The following is an 18,833-nucleotide window of genomic DNA, read 5'->3' as shown; positions in this document are numbered from 1 at the left end:
ACTATGATGTAGAAGAATCCTCTGAATTAAATGTGTGTGTGTGTGTGTGTGTGTGTGTGTGGGTGTGTGAGTGGCAGATGCTTGGAGTTGAATAATGGGAAATGCTTATCAACCTTTAGCAGCCTGTCAAATTGCCCCAGCAGCTCTTCAGGTAAGCGGGCTGCATTTACGTATAAAGCGCTTTTACTAATCACGCGAGTCAAAGCGCTTAACAGCGCATGCCTCACACACACACCCAAATTCACACACGTTCGCACATCGGCAGCAGCAGCTGCCGTGCAAATTGGTCAAGTGTCTTGCTCAAGGACACTTCAGCACACTACCGGCCATCTCCCTGATCACTAGGGGCGCGACTGCCTCCTTCAGGCCCCTCCCGAGGTAGCCCCCCGCTGGCTCCCATCCGTCCCCCGTGGCCTGTTGCATGAGTTCGATGACGGAAGTCATCCGTGGAGAACTAGGCAGGCGTTCAAAACAGGCAATAAATTCTGTGAAACAGTTTTTTTTTTTGTTTCTTTTAATTCCAGTATCTGGCATGAGGTTGCTGTTCCAGTGTCAATGGTTATTTATGTTTGTTGGTTGTGGCAACGAGAGGAATGAACGCATTTAAAGAGGAAAGGGAGCAAGGGAAACACAGTTCTCAAGTCAAAGAGGAACAATCAGCGAGCACGACGGCGGCAGAAGGAGTCACCATTGAGATTGAGATCGGATCCACTATTTGCACCTACATTATGCTCACACGCACGCACACGCACACACGCACGCACCCATATTTAGTGGTGGGACCCTTTGTCTTTTTAGTGCAGGGAAACACAATTTAGCATAATGCTAACAAGAACCTTGACAATTTGGTGGACAGGAGCGGTGACATGACGGGGGAGAGGGAGGAGGGTGGTGTTGGGGTGAAGACTTGAATTGAAAAGAGTGGAGGGGGGGGCCAAGACAAGCGGTGCGACGGGGCCATCAGCTGTCTAGCTCTTGTCAGCTTTTGCTTATATTCCTCGCTTCTTTTAGTTATTTCTCCTTTAAATGGCAAAGGTTTGAGAAAAGGAATGGAGCCCAATTATCCCAAATGATATACCAGAGCAATCCAAATGAAAACCTGTATTCATATTTGAGCTCCAATTGCGTATAGGCTGCTATTTTGAGGGATGTTCTTTGTTAATAACAGGCTGTTGTTTTTTCTCTTTAATCAAATATGTTTTTGGGAACCGACGTTAGCTCTGACTAGTCCCAAATCCCCACGGATCACTTATTTTTGTTTTTGTTTTTTTCTGAATTGTTTTTCAGCTTCCCATCGGATTGAGCGATTAATTCGTTTGTGGTGTAGTCTTGAAGCAGTTATGTTTTTTAATAGTCAAAACTAATCGTCAGACATATACGCAGGCTTGCCAAGTGGATATACATCTCAACAAGACTGGAGATGGTACTGACCAGCTGTCAGATCTAAGGAAAGAAAAAAGAAAAAAAAGCCAATGAGAGCCCGAGTGAAAGGAGGACAATCTGCATCTCATGCAAGCCCGCCCAAAAAGCGACATAACTGCCATTTGTTCAGGCAAGGTTGCAAAGAGCGCCTTCCTCTTCGCAGGAGCATCTTGGATGTAGGATGTAGCTGGGTGACAAGCGGGCGCTTCAGAACGACAGAAGCTGCTGAATTCAACATCAAACGCTGCAGGCACAGCAGGGGGGCTCGTGGCTGCACCCGGCCGAGGGGTGGCTGCTGTGGGTGGGTCCTGGCGCGTATTTGTATACTTTTGTATCAGGCTAATAATCCATCCCTGTGCAGTGACAAAAGTGAACCGGGGGGGTACGACACTCTCCTAGCTCTTTATTTATGCCCTTTTTCCCTCGCATGCACACACAGATGGACACACACACACCCTTGCGCGGAGGTTCTTTGATGATTGTCGATACCGCTGCGTGATGATGTCACGCGGCAGAGAGCAAGGGAGGGAGGCACGATCAAAGGAGCGAGGGAGGGATGAAGAGGCAGGAGGGGATATCCAAGACAACAACGGGACAAAGATGGCGACTGCTTCTACTACGGGACGTCCACCGGTCTCCCGGCCGCCGGATCGCCGAGGGGAGCCCCGGCCGCGCGGCGCCCGGGCTCCTGACGCCCATTCGGAGCAGATGACCGGCGCCTTGACATACCGGAACCGCCGAGCCACCGGGTACCGCCGGGCCTGCACGGTAAGATCTCCGTCTACCTCCGACCCGCTCCTCCGCGACTATTAAACCATCAAAAAAAAAACCTACGCCCCGTTGTCCGTCTCCGCCGCTCGGTCCAAAGTATTTTTTGTTTTTTATCATGTTTCTTTTTTTTTTTTTTTATTCATTCTAATAACACATTTCCTCCCTTTTTTCTTTCTTTTTCCTTTGCCCTTTCATCACGGTCCTTTTGACTGTTAATACAGGCCTCTCTTGGCCATCAAAGGCAGCACATCAATTGCTTTGACTCCCAAGTGTGTATGTGTGTTTGTGAGTGTGTGTGCGTGTGAGAGAGTGTGTGTGTGTGTGTGTGTGTGTGTGTAGGAGGAACAGAGACGAGAAAGAAAAAGAAATACGTATCAAACATCAAGACACGCTTTCATGGCTGGTTTTGGCCTTGCTCGGGTTTTGCCTCCCATCATCCTTCAATCTGTCTTTTCGCCATATTGGAGGTTGCGCATTGTCTCCGAACACGTCAACAAATCCTATCAACCACTAGTCGGTCCAAATCCCGCATCGACCCCAAAATAAAATCGAGCGCTTTGTGAGCGAGTGGATGCAAGGACATTTTCTTTCTTTTTGTTTTTTTTTTCTTTAAGTATATTCTCTCGCTTGCAGACGACTGGGCCAGAGCTGCTCCCTATGATGACAATACGTGAAACAATATTTGAATAAGCAGCAGGAGGGCAGCTAGCTAATCCACTGTGGCTAATCCAGTATTGGTGGAGGCCATATTGGTAGCTGGTGTATTCAACCCCATCACAATACACATCAGCAGGATGCCATGGTAGATATACTGACACTCCTATACTGCAGCAACTGCTGGGAAAGGCCAGCAGATGGATGGATAGAGGGGTGGAAGGATGGATGGATGGATTGACGGTTGGGTGGATAGAGGGATAGAGAGGTGGATGGATGGATGGATTGACTGTGGGGTGGATCGAGGGATGGAGGAGTGGGTGGACGGATGGATTGCCGGTGGGGTGGATAGAGGGGTGGAGGGGTGGATGGATGGATTGATGTTGGGTTGGATGAATGGATGGATTGACGGTGGGGTGGATAGAGGGATGGAGGATGAGGATGGGGGCTTGTGGATGGATAAAGGGTGGATAGATAGTCGGTGGGCTGGTTAGAGGGGTGGATGGATGCATGGATAGATGGATATGCGGTTGGATGCTATAATTGCGGCACCATTACTGGTGCTGCAGTCCAATTATTCTTGGCATATTGCTTGTTAATCTCAACTGTTCACTTGATGCAAAGCAAGGGGATTCTTTTACATGAGCCGAAAACATAAAAAACAGAAAACAATTTAGGAATAAAAGAACATACTTCTTTTATTTCTACATTGTTTTCTGTCGAGGATGGACAGATGTGTGTTTTCATAATGTAATGATGGGGTTCACTCTGGACATCTCATCAACACATTTGTCTCATTTGAGTCGCTAATGCAAACAAATTGAAATGCTCATCTGCACTTGATTTTTTTTAAGGAGCAGAGGTCTGCTGCTCTCTGAAGAGGTACATAATGAAGATTTCACTCTCTTTGAGCATCTAAATGGGTCTTTGTGTTGGGAGGCCCCCAAGAGATAAGCCTGTTTCTGACAGGCCTCCGTACAGACTTCTAAATCTACTCTGACGGCTGGAACAAAGGACTCCAAGCTGCATAAGTACACTGACAAAGAGCTCGATTTTGGTGGTATAAGAAGGCATCTTCAGCTCACAAAATATGATTTTTTTTAATTTTTTTTAACAGAAATTAAGGTATTAAAAGTAATTGTCCATTCGTAACTAATGGACTAATATAGTGTTCATACTGAGACCATGCAACTCGAGCTAGTCAACAAAGGGTTTAATCAATGCAATAAGAAAGCAGTTAGTGTGGTTCTGCGAGAGTTATGTCTTAGTTCAGTTATCTTTTCATATTTGGTGCCATAAGGTTACAAACGACATTTTCGTTTTTACAGAACACATAGATATTTTTTTTTAAAACTGGGATTTTCTATTTCAATGCAGATACAAGACCCATAGATACAACAACAAACAACAATTACATTTTAATGTAGATGCGGCATTCCACCTGCCACATGCCATCCAAGAGGCTTTTTCAGGGCCATTCGACACAGAGACACTGGGGATGGTGTTGAAACGTATCAGTTTATTGAAGAGAGTGGGCAAGATGGAACAAGCCTGGAGCAAATGGAAACATTGGGGGGGGGGGGGGCTGATTTAACCTGTGCTCATTAATTGCTCTAACAAGCAACAGGCATAAAGCCAACCCAATTGCGGGCCCAATTAACTAGACCCTGGCTGCTTTAACCACACCACCCCCACACCACAGTAGACTACCAACAGGCAAACATCAAACGATCCATATATTTCTGGTAATGCATTGCATTATTGTAACAACAGTGAGTCCCACCAGGTCAAAAAGCGAAATTTTGCTTGTTGCAAAAATAATACAAAAATAGATCCATCCGAACCTTTGCTGGATTCCCTGGACTATGGTTTTCTGCCTGTTCCCTGCTGGATAAGTTTGCCTTCATCATGGAGAATGATGTTCTCAGAGACTTTATGAATGTATTTGTCTACCTGGATGATATCCTTATCTTCTTCAAATCTGAACAGTAGCATGTTCGCCATGTCAAGTGTGTTCTCCAGAGGCTTCTGGAGAACAAGCTGTTTGTAAAGACCATGAAGTGCGAATTCCATGTGCCCATGGTCTCCTTCTCAGGCTTTGTGTTTGTTGAAGGGAATGCGCTGATAGACCCAGCCCAGGTTCAGGCGGTCGTCGACAGGCCTCCAGGAAGCAGTTGCAGGAGTTCTTGGAAGTTCACCAACTTCTACAGAAGGTTCATCTGGAACGATAGCCTGGTGGCGGCACCACTCACTGCATTGACCTCCCCAAGTTCTCCTTTCTTCTGGTCACCTGCTGCAGAGTTAAAGACATAGTTCACCTCCTCACCCATTCTCAACTTGCTTGACCCCTCTCGTCAGTTTGTGGTGGAGGTGGACACCTTCGATTTGGACATAGGGGGCGTACTCCCCCAGAAAGCTGCTGTCGACCAAAAACGTCACCCCTGCGCCTACTTCTCTCGCAAGTTATCCCCTGCAGAGCGCAGTTATGACATTGGGAAATGGGAGCTGTTGGCAGTCGAGCTGCTGTTGAAGAAGGGGGAAGGCACTGGTTGACGGGAGCAGAGCCACCGTTCATTGTCTGGAATGAGCGCAAGAACTTGGAATACATCCGGCAAGGCAAGCGGCTGAGTCCCAGACAGGCCAGGTGGGTGCTGTTTTTTTAATGGATTTGACTTTTCTCTTTCATACCGGCCAGGATCAAAGAAAACCAAACCTGACACCCTTTCTTGTGTCTACCAAACTGAGGGTCATCCTTCACAGCCAGAGGAGATTCTGCCATGATCCTGCATAGTCGGTGTGGTAGGTGGAGCAGAAGGTAAAGGTCTTTCCAACCCCCCCCATCTTCCAGCACATAGCCTGATATCTGCCTTTTCGTGCCAGCTGATGCACGCTCTCAGGTAAAGCAGTGGGGATGCTCCTTTCGGTTAGCTTGCCATCTAGGGCTAGCCAGGACTCTCAATTCAAATTCTCAGACATTGTTTCTGGTGGGAATCCATGGATCGGGACACCCGGGAGTTTGTGGCCGCATGTCCTGTACGCTCACAGAACAACAACTCCCCTCTGCCCATTCCCCGTCTTCCGCGGTCCCACCTCTCTCCGGACCTCTCCCGCCTACACTCGGGGACAGAAAGTTTGGCTCTCTACGCAGAACTCACCCCTCCGGGTTGAGTCCAGAAAGCTGGCCCCACGCGTAGTAGGGCCATTCTCCATAGGCAAGATCATCAACCCAGCAGCTGTTCGCATGAATCTTCCGCAGTCTCTCCACATCCATTCCCACCTTTCCAAGTCTCTTGACTCAAGCCGCTTTAGGAGAGTCTGCTTTGCTTTGCTGTCACTCCCTTCCCTTCACCTGGTGTCCCCGGCCTACAGCTCATTCCCTCATTAGTCCCTATTATTACTACCAGTCAGCTTCCCTTTGTTCTGCGCTCTGTCTCCAGCTTACCTGAACTACTACTTGTTTCCTTTTGTCCAAACCCAAACCCAAACCCAAACCTGATTCCCTGGACCCTAATTCCCTGGACCCTGATTCTCAGCCTGTTCCCTGTAAGTTTACCTTCTCTGACCGGTCTCTTGCTTTTGACCCCCGCCTGTCTTTTGGAATAAACCTCGTGGACTTTGACTTCTTACCTGATCGTTTTTGTGTCGTGCTTATGGGTTCACATCCGTTCTGAGTCAGTGAGCATAACAAATAGACAGCAGGTCTGCTGCTGCCTCCCCCTGTGACGTGACCTTCTCGCAGCTTCGAGCTTACAGGTGTGCGGGTGCACACACGCACGCAAACACACACACAATTCATTATAGATTCATGAGCGCCAACATGCCCCCCGCCCTCCTCACTAAGACATTGCAAAAGGTCAAGTTCATTTGCCTCAGTATTCTCTCTTTGCCCTCCGTGCTTTGTCTCTAGGGGCAGAGCAGCAACAGCACCTCCACAGCAGAGGCTTCCTGCGTGCGCATGTGTGTGAGAGCCAGAGGGAGTGTGTGTGTATGTGTGTGTGTGTATGTGTGGTAGAGATAAACAATGGAGGTGAAAATACATCTTCATAGTGAATTGTGTATCTAACCTTGTACATCTTGCTCGTCGTGACAATCAAATACTTTTTTTTTTTTCACACATTTTATCATCTTACATCTTCATCATTATTTTATCATTATCATTGTCTTCGCTCCAGCCTCATTCCATCCAATCTGTCACCACTTGTGCAATCTGTGCTTTCTTAATGATTATCTTCCCACCACCCAGGTGAAGAATACCATGGATGCAAAGCTGAACCAGAGGTGGACAGGAAGTGAGACGGGGGTCTGGACCTCACCTGAGCCGCCGGACCTTCACATCTCCACTTCGGACAGCTCACAGCCGGTGTGGTCGGGGGTTCAGGAAAACACCTTATTGAACAAGGAGGATATTAACATAACTTTTCTTATTTTGCTTGGCTCTTGCTATTGTGCTCTCATTGCACACATTTATAATATAAATTATAGAGAAGAGTATATTTCCTCAAATTGGTGACAGGTCATATTCCTTTTTCTGGATTTATTATTTCTAATGAGAATTGTAATGACAGTCAATTTTACTCTGAGCCATCTCTCCCTCTCCCTCTCTTTCTCTCTCTCCCTCTCTTTCTCTCTCTCTCTCTCTCTCTCTCTCTCCCTCTCTCTCTCTCTCTCTCTCTCTCTCTCTCTCTTTCTCTCTCTCACACACACACACACACACACAGCTTGGTGCTGCCGACTGACAGTCCAGTACAGACAGTGACAGGCAGCAGGATCCTCAGCTTGGTGGCGGCATGTCCTGGCTCCATCCTGCCAGTGACTCCTCCACCAGGGATGGGCTCCGTCGATTGAACACCTGGTCAAAGGTAAGAAAAGAAAGACGCCTTTCTATGATTAAAACAATTATATACATATATATATATATATATATATATATGTTCAGTGTGTGTGTGTGTATATATATATATATATATATATATATATATATATATACTGTGTATATATTTACTATATTTATACTGTATATATGCATATGTCTGACAGGAATTTGTGGATTTTGCATGCGTCCCTGATTAAATAGCGTCTATGTTAGGATGAAAATGAGCAGGAACTGGTTGTATTTAATTGCCTTTGCTCATCAAATATTATAATCGGGTTGTGCATTTTACTTTCAAATGCAGGCATGGCAATTTTTTTTAAAAGCGTGACTCTTTTGCCTCTGCTACCGACATTCCATTGCTCTTAAATATAGCTCTTAAATGTAGGAAGTTGTGATATGCGAGGTGATACCCGTCGAACCAAGTGGAGCAGAGCTGCAGGAGATTCCCCGCAGAGCTGCAGGGAACACGACCGGGGGCTGGTCGCGCGGTGTAGTGACCTCTTCTCGCCGCTAGGGGGGGGGGGGGGGTAAGCGCCGTGTCGCGCGGTGTAGTGACCTCTCCTCGCCGCCGGGGGCGCTGCCGGCCTCCCCCTGCACTGCACAGAAACGCGTCCCATAGATCGGCCGCGTCGATTAAAATAAACCGTATTTAAATGGGGGAACGCGACGTTTGTGCGGAACCCGCGTTGAGTTTTCGCATCAGCGCGGAAACAAGTGCAGCTCACCGCTGTTTGTATCCAAAAACGCTTTTATTTCACGAATTAGATTTTACGAAACAGCTCGTTGACTTCCGTTCGTTCATCGCAAATAGACGCGCAACCCGACAACAGTTTGCCGCGTTTTTTTGTTTTTTTTTTGTTTTAATTGCATAGCCGTTAAAGTTTACTATCAGAGTATTTTGATTCGACGCGTGGCTCGTTGAACCGCGGTTTTTCGGCGAGTGGTTCTTCTACGTCTTGTGTCTCTAGCACCGGATCACACGGGCACGCTTCACGCACAACAAGGCGCACGCGCACGTCTCCCCTGGCTGTGTGTTGTTGCTCCCAGAAGCTAGCGGCTAGCCACCATGGGGAGCTAAGGGCAAGACGGCGGCTTGTTTCCTCAGTGCTTTACATCGGAAATCTGCCCCTATGCCGCGTATCGGATCCTACAGGTCACGCCAGTATCCCCGATGCGGTGGATTAAGGGGATCGGGCTACCAGAGACGGTAGGACTGAGTCTTTCTGAAAACACGGGACGGCAGTTAACTAGCTAGCACACTGGGGTAGCTAACTAGCGAGCGCACGGAGGTCGCTAACTAGCGAACGCACCGAGGCAGCGAAAGTCGCCGACACGCCGGTGGAGCCTCCCGGATTCCCCCCGCGGGGCGTTGTAAAGTGTGGTTGTCGTCAGAACAAACCCGGGTGGATAACCACCCAGCACACTGGGGGAGCTAACTCGTGGAAAAACGTGCCATCCCGACCCTCTGTTGTTTCATCTGTGCTCGGACGTTCCCTAAACGTGTGTCGTTGACTCCAAACCAGCGCGTCGCACCGACCATTTTTTCGGGGGTGAAAGTGTCTTAGAAACGGGGGGTGAAGTGCTTTGGAAGTAGCGCTGCGCAGGCCCGCCTTGTGTGGTTGTAGAGTTTTGTTCCTTCCACCCATCCCCCACCGTCTCTGCAGGCCGAGATGAATGAGATCCCCCACTTCAAAGCACCGGAGCGCAGCCAGGCAGCTCCTCCGGTCCCGGCTTTAGAAGCTGCGCGGCCGACACCGGGTTTTGGAGCCGCTTGCGTGCTGATCCAGACTCGCATCCCGGCGCGGAAATGTCGGTTTCCCTGTAGTTTTGAGCTCAAACTGTATTTTGTTTTACTTTAACCAACTCCCCATAGTAAACATGGAGTCTGCAGCTCTTTGAAGAAGTTTTCAATTCACTTTCTTTACAAATAGTGGGCCTTTTAAAGTGATTAACGAGTCTTATATTTGAATTTTAGAGGTGTTGATTTCAACATAAACTCACACAGCTCGTTTTGTTTATCCAAATGTTTATTCTTCATGAGTTCTAATGCACCAGAGTCAAATTTACTGTCATAAAACCCTAAGTCCACCGTGGACCCAAACCCTAATCTTAAATGATGTTAAAATTGATTAAGATTGAGAGAGTATTAAACTGAACTCCAACGCTTGCGGTCTAAAAACTATAAACAAGAAGCCGATGCTAATAACTATAGCAACAGCGGAATGATCGCTATTGATGACACTTTTGAGAATATGAACCACTTGACAAACCCTCCGTTGATTCATCCCAATTTCATGTGCCTTAAATTTTCCCAAGATAAAGTCAAGAAGTGAATGTTGAACGAGTGATTTAAAGTAAATAGTTGCTGTAGCTGTGATGGTGCCATTTGAACATGAGGTCTGATGTTGTGTTTTAAAGTGTTTTACGTTTCTTTTCCGCATCTCAGGGACAACTGTTTGACAGCAGAATCTTTGCCGTAGAGGAAGATCTGACCTCTACTTGCTGCGACCAGAGACATGAGTGTGGTCCGAGAGTCGCATGGGATCGGGTACCGGGGCGGGGGGGTGGCCCCTCACGGTGTCCCGGCCCACTTCACGGAGGACGCTCCAAGGCCCCCCGTCCCCGGTGAGGAGGGGTCGGACTTGGAGCCCCCGGTCCAGTCCCAGGCCCTTTACTTTCCCGCATCGTCCTCCTCGTCCAAAATGGCCGATCTGCCGAGCTACACGCCGTCTTCGTCGTCCGCGACCCCGCGCCGCCCAGACCTGGACCTCGGGTACGAGCCAGAGGGTTCGGCCTCGCCCACGCCTCCCTACCTGAAGTGGGCGGAGTCGCTTCACTCCCTCCTGGACGACCAGGAAGGCATCCAGCTGTTCCGGAACTTCCTGTGCCAGGAAGGGTGCGCAGACCTCCTGGACTTTTGGTTTGCCTGTTCGGGGTTCCGCAAGACGAGCCAGGAGAAGAGGTCCAAGCTGGCCAAGGCCATTTACAGGAAGTACATCGTGGATGGCACCGGGATCGTATCCAGGCAGATCAAACCGGCCACAAAGAGCTTCATCAGAGACTGTGTAGTGCGGCCGCATCCTGATCCTGCCATGTTCGAACAGGTGACTCAACTTTCCTAACATTCATATTGCTTCTGGAATATAAAGATTACTGGGAAATGTAATAGCCAGTCAATATCAGGAGTCCCCCCCCCCCCCCCCAAAAACACACACACACACACACACTTTTTTTGCATCTTTAATTTACATATCTACATTCATCTTAACAAAATTATAATAGTAAGAAACAACTTCTCTGGGATAAAATCAAGTTTATACAACAAGCCACTATTTAATTTAAAACATAACATTTTTTGAGTACTGTTTGAGATCTGTCCAAAATAGCACTTGTTTAAACTTGAAATGATGCAACAATGTCCAATCGTTAATTCAGGCCCAGACAGAGATCCAGACCACAATGGAGGAGAACACCTACCCCTTGTTCCTCAAGTCTGACCTCTATCTGGAGTACACTCGAACGGGAGGGGAGAGCCCCAAGCCGAACCCCAGCGATCAGAGCCCGTCTTCGGGGATGGTGAAGCCCGTGCCGGGGTACCTGCCCACGCTGGCTGAGGATGAAGAGTGGAAGTAAGCAGAGCTTTTAAATTTACACCATCATTAAATCATTTTCTGTCCCTGGGGGCCGATATTTGTCCTTCATCCTGTGACAAAGCATTAAATGGTGGATATTTGGTAAATGCTCATTCTTTGTTGCTTGTAAAAAAAAAAAACACGCATTAATATATTTGACTTTTAGGTGTGGAGGAGAAATGAGAGAAGCAGGAGAAGAGGATAAAGATGAGTGTGGAGATACACCAGCAAGCAGGTTGACGCACAGACTGCTGATGGAGACGGCGCCGCAGAGAGCCTCCACCGCCCGGAGGAAGCCGGACAGCAGGGAGTACAGGTGGGTGTGGTGGTCGGGAATAGTTTTTCATTGAGGAAAAGATGTACCTTTGTGATTTTATTAACCCAAATTCTGAGGTAGAGTGGCTGCCTGGCATGGGGGTTGCTAGCTGGAACACTATCCCTGGTTTAAAAAAAAAACAACTAAAAAAAAAAAAAAAGGGGGGGGGGGGGCAAGATGTCCTTGAGTGAGATACTTTACTATGTCTAGGAACTGCACACCTTTGTGTGAATGAGAGGTGTATAACGCGCTTGAATTCTCCTAGTGGCTAGAAATGCATTTTATTTACCAAGAAGAAAACCTATTGCTCTGTACAAATCATGTTCTGACTGGGTTAGAGCCTGAATCTTATGACGGCATTCTTAATGTGGTCATTTGTATATGTACACACGTGTTTAATGCAAGTACTTGTCAAACCTCTGCATTCATTCTCAGACCATGGAAAGAGCCGGTGAACCCATATTATGTCAACATGGGCTATGCTCGTGCTCCAGCAACAAGTGCCAACGACAGCGAGCAGCAGAGTATGTCAAGCGACGCAGACACTCTTTCATTGACCGACAGCAGCGTGTAAGTGGATATACTCAAACCATCACATCCATGCAGGGACCTTTTTTCTTTATCCACTGTTATGGCACACACACAATCTCAACATTTATACTCAACCTCACTATTGGCTGATACAATGTTAAGATTTGTGATTGTGTCTTTGTTTTTGTGGGTGTTTCCGCAGAGATGGTATTCCTCCATATCGATATCGTAAGCAGCATCGTCGAGAGATGCATGAAAGTGCCAAAGCCAATGGACGTGTACCCCTACCTCATATACCTGTAAGTTATCATGACACCTCTGCCCAACCTCATGGTGAGAATCGCAAATGTCACTGTTCCCTAAAGCTTAGCTGCAAAAGATGGGATATAAGGCTTTTAGAGTGCAAATTTAAAAGATCTCTTTATGATTGAAAACAAATGCTCAATTTACTTTATTATTGACAGTTGCAATGATGCCATTGGCTTTTCTGTGTATTGCAGCTGCTACTAATTATTTTTTCAAGGCTACAGTGGTGTGGTGTAATTCTAACTGTCAATGCATGCAATTGTTGTGCTATGCAGAAGCCTGAAAGGAATATATCGATTTCGCTATTATATACCTCTTTATGATATTGAATATTGTGCAGAAATCTAGCCAAATTTGTTTCTTTTTTTTTTTTCATACCCTGTGAGTTTACATTTTTTCCATAGGCATTAAAACATTGCAGAATATACCTGAAAAGCTGGCAAAAACTCTTGACATTTTCATTTTTCTAATTTTGCTGGGCAATGCACACAATTGAATCAATTCATATTTTGATAATACAGTGAAGTCTGTGATTTTATATAATTGTAGAGACATTACACCTATATTTATTTAGCCGTGACATACACAAGAAGAGATGACATGCAACCTTTTAAATATACTGTGATAGAGGCTTGAATGTCCACATAACTGAACTGGCTTAGCCTTAATTAAGTGAGTCAGCAAGCCAAGGTAAGTTTATTTATATAGCACATTTCAACAACAAAGCAATTCAATGTGTTTTGGGGACGTGATAGAATTTAAATAACAACTAAATTCAACTGGGATTACTTAACACCTTAACAATGTTCCAGCCACCGAGTTTAGGGGAGAGTTGTTGTCGTGAGTTTATTAACCGGTTTGAAAAATTCCTCACTGTGGCATCCCTGCTTGTGATACAAGCTGATCAGCTGGTTTGATGATTTTTATTTAATTTTTTATGCTTGCAAGTTGTTTGAGGAGTGTACAAAAGTTTTCATTGTGGAATAATAATTTTTCACTAGATTTTATGGATGTGAAAGAAAAGATCGAGATCAAGATACTGCAACAAAACATTTCTGGCTTGTTTGAGCTTGCACCTTTTTATTGGTAAACAATCTGTTGTTAAATAATGGCCTATAAGCACAACTCCTGTCTTTTGCTTGTTTGTTTTTCAATTCTAGGTTGGAATTCCAATCGCGGTTTTCATCAACGTTTTTGTTACTCGAAGATAATTAGCGCCTTTGCTTTATGCCCAGTTGTTTATTCATGTAGCCCTTTATTAGCAGTGTTTGAAAACTCGTGTTAAGAGTATGTGTATGTCTGTGTGCAGCGCACGTACCGCATGCCAAAGGACATCCACGTGGAGCCTGAGAGGTTTGCAGCCGAGCTCATTAGCCGACTGGAGACGGTTCTGAGAGAGAGGGAGGCTCAAGAGAGACTCGAGGAGCGGCTGAAGAGAGTCCGCCTGGTGAGTTTGGATCGGTTCACATGAATGTGCGCTCGCATGCATATGAATTTGCAGTTTCCACTCAAATGCATCTCTATCACAACAGGAGGAAGAGGGGGACGATGCCGACGTCTCCATGGTAACATCCCTGTCCTCCCATAGCGTACCACTTCCCCTTCCGTCGTCATTTCCGCCGCTGTATGGCGCTCGTTACTCCGAAACGACCGCAAATGCGGCGACAGTGGCGACATACGGCGGCCTGGTCGCCATGGAGGACGCCAATGACGATGACCCAGAGTCCATTTTAGACGACCACGTGCAGCGGGTCATGAAAACGCCAGGCTGTCAGTCGCCGGGGGCAACCAACACCAGCATGGGCGGAGGGGGGCGACACACTCCTCCCAAATCGTCGCGTTCACCCGACGGTGGAGTCGCCCCACCTCACTATCCCCCCTCCTACTACCCTCCTCACCGAGGGGGAGGGCATGGTCCGCCCGCTGCTGGGGTTAAAGGTATGGAGGAAATGGGAGGGTGGTGTTTGTAGTAAGGGTGGCCAACGTGTGCTTATCAGTCTTCTATTATTAGGGTTATTGTACATTGTATTTGTTTATTTTTATGGTTTATTTATTGTCAGATTGAATTAAAAAAAAAAAATGTTTCTATCCTCTAGTTAATTTTCAGTTTTGTTGTATACTACCAAATTTATTGTTGTTGTTTTTTTTTGGTTTATCATATTGCTTTTTAATAATTTTCGTTTGTTTTACATTCTCAAATTTTCATAAAATTCTGAGGATTTCCTTTCTCATTTGTATTCTTAGTACTTGATTATTATTGTTATTGCCTATTTTTGATGTCAGCTGCTGTGACACTGCAATTTCTCTCCGGATATGAATAAAGTTTGTATCGTTATCTCACCCAGGTGGACATCACCACAAGCAGCTGTACCACCACCGAGGCCGGGAGGGCCAGGAAGAGACGGGCCCCAGGCCCCCGGCCAACTTTCTCTGGAACGGAGATCCAGCCGGCCAGTACGCCGCCCGCAGCCGGAACTATGCTGACGGTGCTGGAGCCAGCACGCTCGAGGGCATGGGGTCCAGGTGTGTGCATGCATCCACATGTATTTATCGAGACGGTGTGTTGTTGTTGATTTGTGATTGTGAAGCAATGACTGTGTTGCTTGAAAACCTAAACTGTCATGTCTGTTTGTGTTGATATTGCAGCAGTAAAGGTAGTACGCTGTCTCGACGGAGCTGCAAGAAGAGTGACATGCCTGGCAAAGGTGAGGACAGCAGCCGGGAGAACCAGGTGCCAATGGAGGACCTGGAGAGGAACCAGAAGATCCTGCAGTGGATGATGGAGGGAGAGGCTCTCAGACACAAGAAGAGCTTGCACGGGTCAGTTGCACAGGAACACATACCGTCAATCTACCACTTCTCTGCAGATTCTGCAAATTTGAGCCGATGTTGGCAAATGGGCTTCATCCACTTTGTATTTTAAGTGGGACACTTATAGCCTGAATCAAGTCTATTACACAAATGTACGTTTGTGAACATTTGGATTTGACTATTTACAGTGTATTGCCTATATCAGTGTTTCCCAAAGTGTGGGCCGCGGCCCCTGGTGGGCCATGACGGTACTGCAGGTGGGCCACAAGAGGTCATTTACAAAAAATAAATAAAAGGGTTTTTATGTTAAATTTTGTAATTAAGTTTGAAATGACCATAAAATATTTATGATTTAATATTTACATAAAAAAAAAAAAAAAAGAATCAGAACCAATAAAACAAAGCTTTGGGATTTTAATTACTTTATTCTTAATCTATCTGATCTATTTTTGATCTGGATCGCATCTTATGTGTTGATCGAAGTTGTGATTAAAGGTTTGGGTGGGCCAGAGAAGATTTTCAGATTTCAAATTGGGCCGTGGCATTTATCACATTGAATAGGAATGGGTGGTAAAGAGAGTTTGCACAGAGAGTTTGAGACTGATAAGAGAGCAAAAGATAATTTTGGTAGGCCCTCTGACATTTTGTGCCTTTTCCCCTGCCTTTTCCAGGGGCACCACGACCGGCTCCAGGAGGATGGGGAGTAGCACAGAGTCTCCACGACCCACCTCTGTGGAACGTCCCGGGGCTGTCCACCCCTGGGTGTCCGCACAGCTGCGGAACAATCCCTCCTCCACAGTTTCCTCCTCCATCCCCTGCTCGTCCTCTGCCCAGATCCAGCCTTCTCATCCTTTTATCCAGGACCCAGCCATGCCCCCCAACCCAGCCCCCAACCCCCTCACCCAGTTGGAGGAGGCTAGGAGGAGGCTGGAGGAGGAGCGGAGAAGGACCGCCATACAGCAAGCCAAACTGCGGTAGGTGTAGGTGTGTGTGTGTGTGTGTGTGTGTGTGTGTGTGTGTGTGTGTGTGTGTGTGTGTGTGTGTGTGTGTTACATTTTTTCATCAACTCCTTTCTCTCTTTTAGACATAAGTCTGGCAAGCGTCAGGTGTGTGAGAACATAACAGTCGCATACTATTTCTGTGGAGAGCCAATCCCATACCGGACATCGGTCAAAGGTCGCGTGGTAACTTTGGGGCAGTTCAAGGAGCTGCTCACTAAGAAGGGCCATTACAGGTGAGAATTGTATTTGTTATGTATTTATTTACAAGCTACAATGTATTAACCTTGAGTGATGCTAAATGCTCGTTTTCCATCTCCATTTAGGTTCTACTTTAAGAAGGTGAGCGATGAGTTTGACTGCGGCGTGGTGTTCGAGGAGGTCCGCGAGGACGACGCCATCCTGCCCATCTTTGAGGAGAAGATCATTGGGAAGGTGGAGAAGGTTGACTGAAAATATGGTGTGATCGCATGGGGAAAAATGAGGCGGGGGTGGTGGGGTTGTGAAAAATCAGTGCCTGGAGGAGACACGAAGAGAAGGACGAGGACTCCTGATACAAAAAAGAATTCAACAGAGTGACGCCATGAATGAAACTTGATGGAAGATGAAACGTGAGGCAGAAGGGAGATGGTGGAGCGTGTATGGAACTAGGCCTTGAGCGTTGAGGGGGGTCGTTTCGGTGAAGTAATGCAAGTGTCAAATGCTCAGTTAAAACCTACTTAAAGAGTCGATGCCTGGCGGTTGATATGGGAGCGGCGGAAGTGGAGCACAAAGGATTTTGCTGGCTATTGTCTCCATTGTGGATTTTCGAGGAGGACTGTTTTAAAAACGCGTATCTATTCGGACGTTCACCTCCAACTCCTTTTGGGTGGGAGGGGTGAAGCGTGGCTGGAAGGAGAGAGGTTAACTTGTCTTCCACTTCCACTGCTCTGGAGAAGAACCTCCTCTGCATACCATTACGATGCTGCTACATTACCACAGAAACTCGGTGCTCGGGACGGCAAAGAATGCAGCTTCATTCTGTTCTGCAGACTTGCTGCCTTCCACGCTGTTCCTGATCAGTAAGTGAGCAAGAGGAGAGGCTTTTTTTTTAATTTTTTTTTTATTTTATTTTTTTTTTATTTTTTTTTTTTTGAAGAATGGGTTCTCTCTTCATTCTTCTCTTGTTGACTTCATAGCCTCAGCAAAGGAACTTGCTCACCTGATTCCTAGATGTCATGTAATGATTAGTCACACCATTCTGTTTATTGGCAAGAGTTCTCTACCACACATGACATGTTTACCAAAGCTACATATTTTTGACCTGGCAAGTATTCTTAAGACTTGCTCTCATTTTATTTTCATTATGTATATACAAGGCAGGTACTATTAGGTATTGACACAGCCTATACATTCTTCATATCTCAATTTAATGTTGTATAAATCATTTGTGTATGTTTAAAGGTTTTTCAGGGGAGCATCTTGTTTTTCTTTCTTTTCCTCTTCCTCAAATTATCCCAATTGTATTCTGTGGGTGTTTGTTAATGTGTGTTTGAACCCAATTTTGTTTTTCATTTGGTGGGGGGGCAGTTCAAGGCCAACCTTGGATTCAGGTGGAAAGGTTTTTGTGAACTAAAAAAAGCTGTTTGTCCATGGACTGTATCATGTATTGCTGTTGCATGGACATGGCATTCTCTAATATATGTTGCTCCTCTCCACTATGAAGATCCTGTGTACAGTCCAGGTGCCTGCCTGGCCAGTGCCATTTATTATTATTATAATTTTTATTTTATTTTTTTAAGAATGCTTGCGCTTAATATTAGTGCGTGCATTTATGCGAGTGCGGGCAAGTCTGTATTCTGAAACCCAGCCAAAGAGCATATTGTGTGTCTTAAACGCATAATCCTTGTCTCTCTGTGCCGTTGAGTATCAAATATAACGTTAACTTAAATGGAATCTATGATGAATCTCATTTTCTCATCAAATAAAAAAAATTAAATCGATAAATGATTTGATATGAAATGACTACAACTAAGTTGCCCACTCCAGAGAAAGATGTTATTAGAGAACCCAAGAAAATACATTATTGCCTCCAAACCAACTAATGGGATTGAATGTATTCTGTTGTTGATTGGGTGTGACCCTTTCTTTGTTTTTAGAGGACGTTCATAACTCCTGTCACTATTTCTTGTATATTTAATCTTCAGCTGTTTGCCATATATAGTCTGTTCGTTATACATACCGTTCAATCTAGATTGTGCTCAAAAAGAGTAGAGCCTATATCTCGCAGGAAAGTCAAATAGAATTAGTCCTCGATCTGGCTTTGTAAGGGAAAATATAGGATGGAGGAAAAAACATTGTCTTTGCTTCAACTCATTATGCCTTCAATACGAAATTTAAAGTTTTAGATATATATATATTTGTTTATACAAAAAATGTAAGTTTAATAATCACCAAGCATGTTCTTTATGTGAAATGGTTTCCTGATAAGTTGAGTTATCTATTTTTGTTTTTAATGTTTATCTGCAGATTGCTATGGT

The 18,833-nt window shown here is 45.8% G+C and overlaps 1 protein-coding gene across 1 annotated transcript; it reads left to right on the top strand.

Moving 5' to 3' along the window:
• Nucleotides 1-8,815: 8,815 nt before the first annotated feature.
• On the top strand, nt 8,816-16,767 carry LOC307228894 (axin-1-like; the record flags this gene model as incomplete). The annotated part of the gene is made up of 13 exons (XM_079998738.1): nt 8,816-8,927; nt 10,167-10,824; nt 11,156-11,349; nt 11,519-11,668; nt 12,104-12,238; nt 12,402-12,498; nt 13,815-13,952; nt 14,038-14,443; nt 14,851-15,028; nt 15,152-15,325; nt 15,988-16,290; nt 16,401-16,550; nt 16,641-16,767. Exons 2-13 carry the CDS (start codon nt 10,237-10,239, stop codon nt 16,765-16,767), a joined length of 2,640 nt encoding a protein of 879 aa, XP_079854864.1. The 5' UTR covers nt 8,816-8,927; nt 10,167-10,236.
• Between the last annotated feature and the right edge of the window lie 2,066 nt (nt 16,768-18,833).

Source organism: Zeus faber (assembly GCF_960531495.2).
Source record: "Zeus faber genome assembly, chromosome: 4".
Classification (NCBI taxonomy): Eukaryota; Metazoa; Chordata; class Actinopteri; order Zeiformes; family Zeidae; genus Zeus; species Zeus faber.
This window is presented reverse-complemented; position numbering and strand designations above follow the sequence as displayed.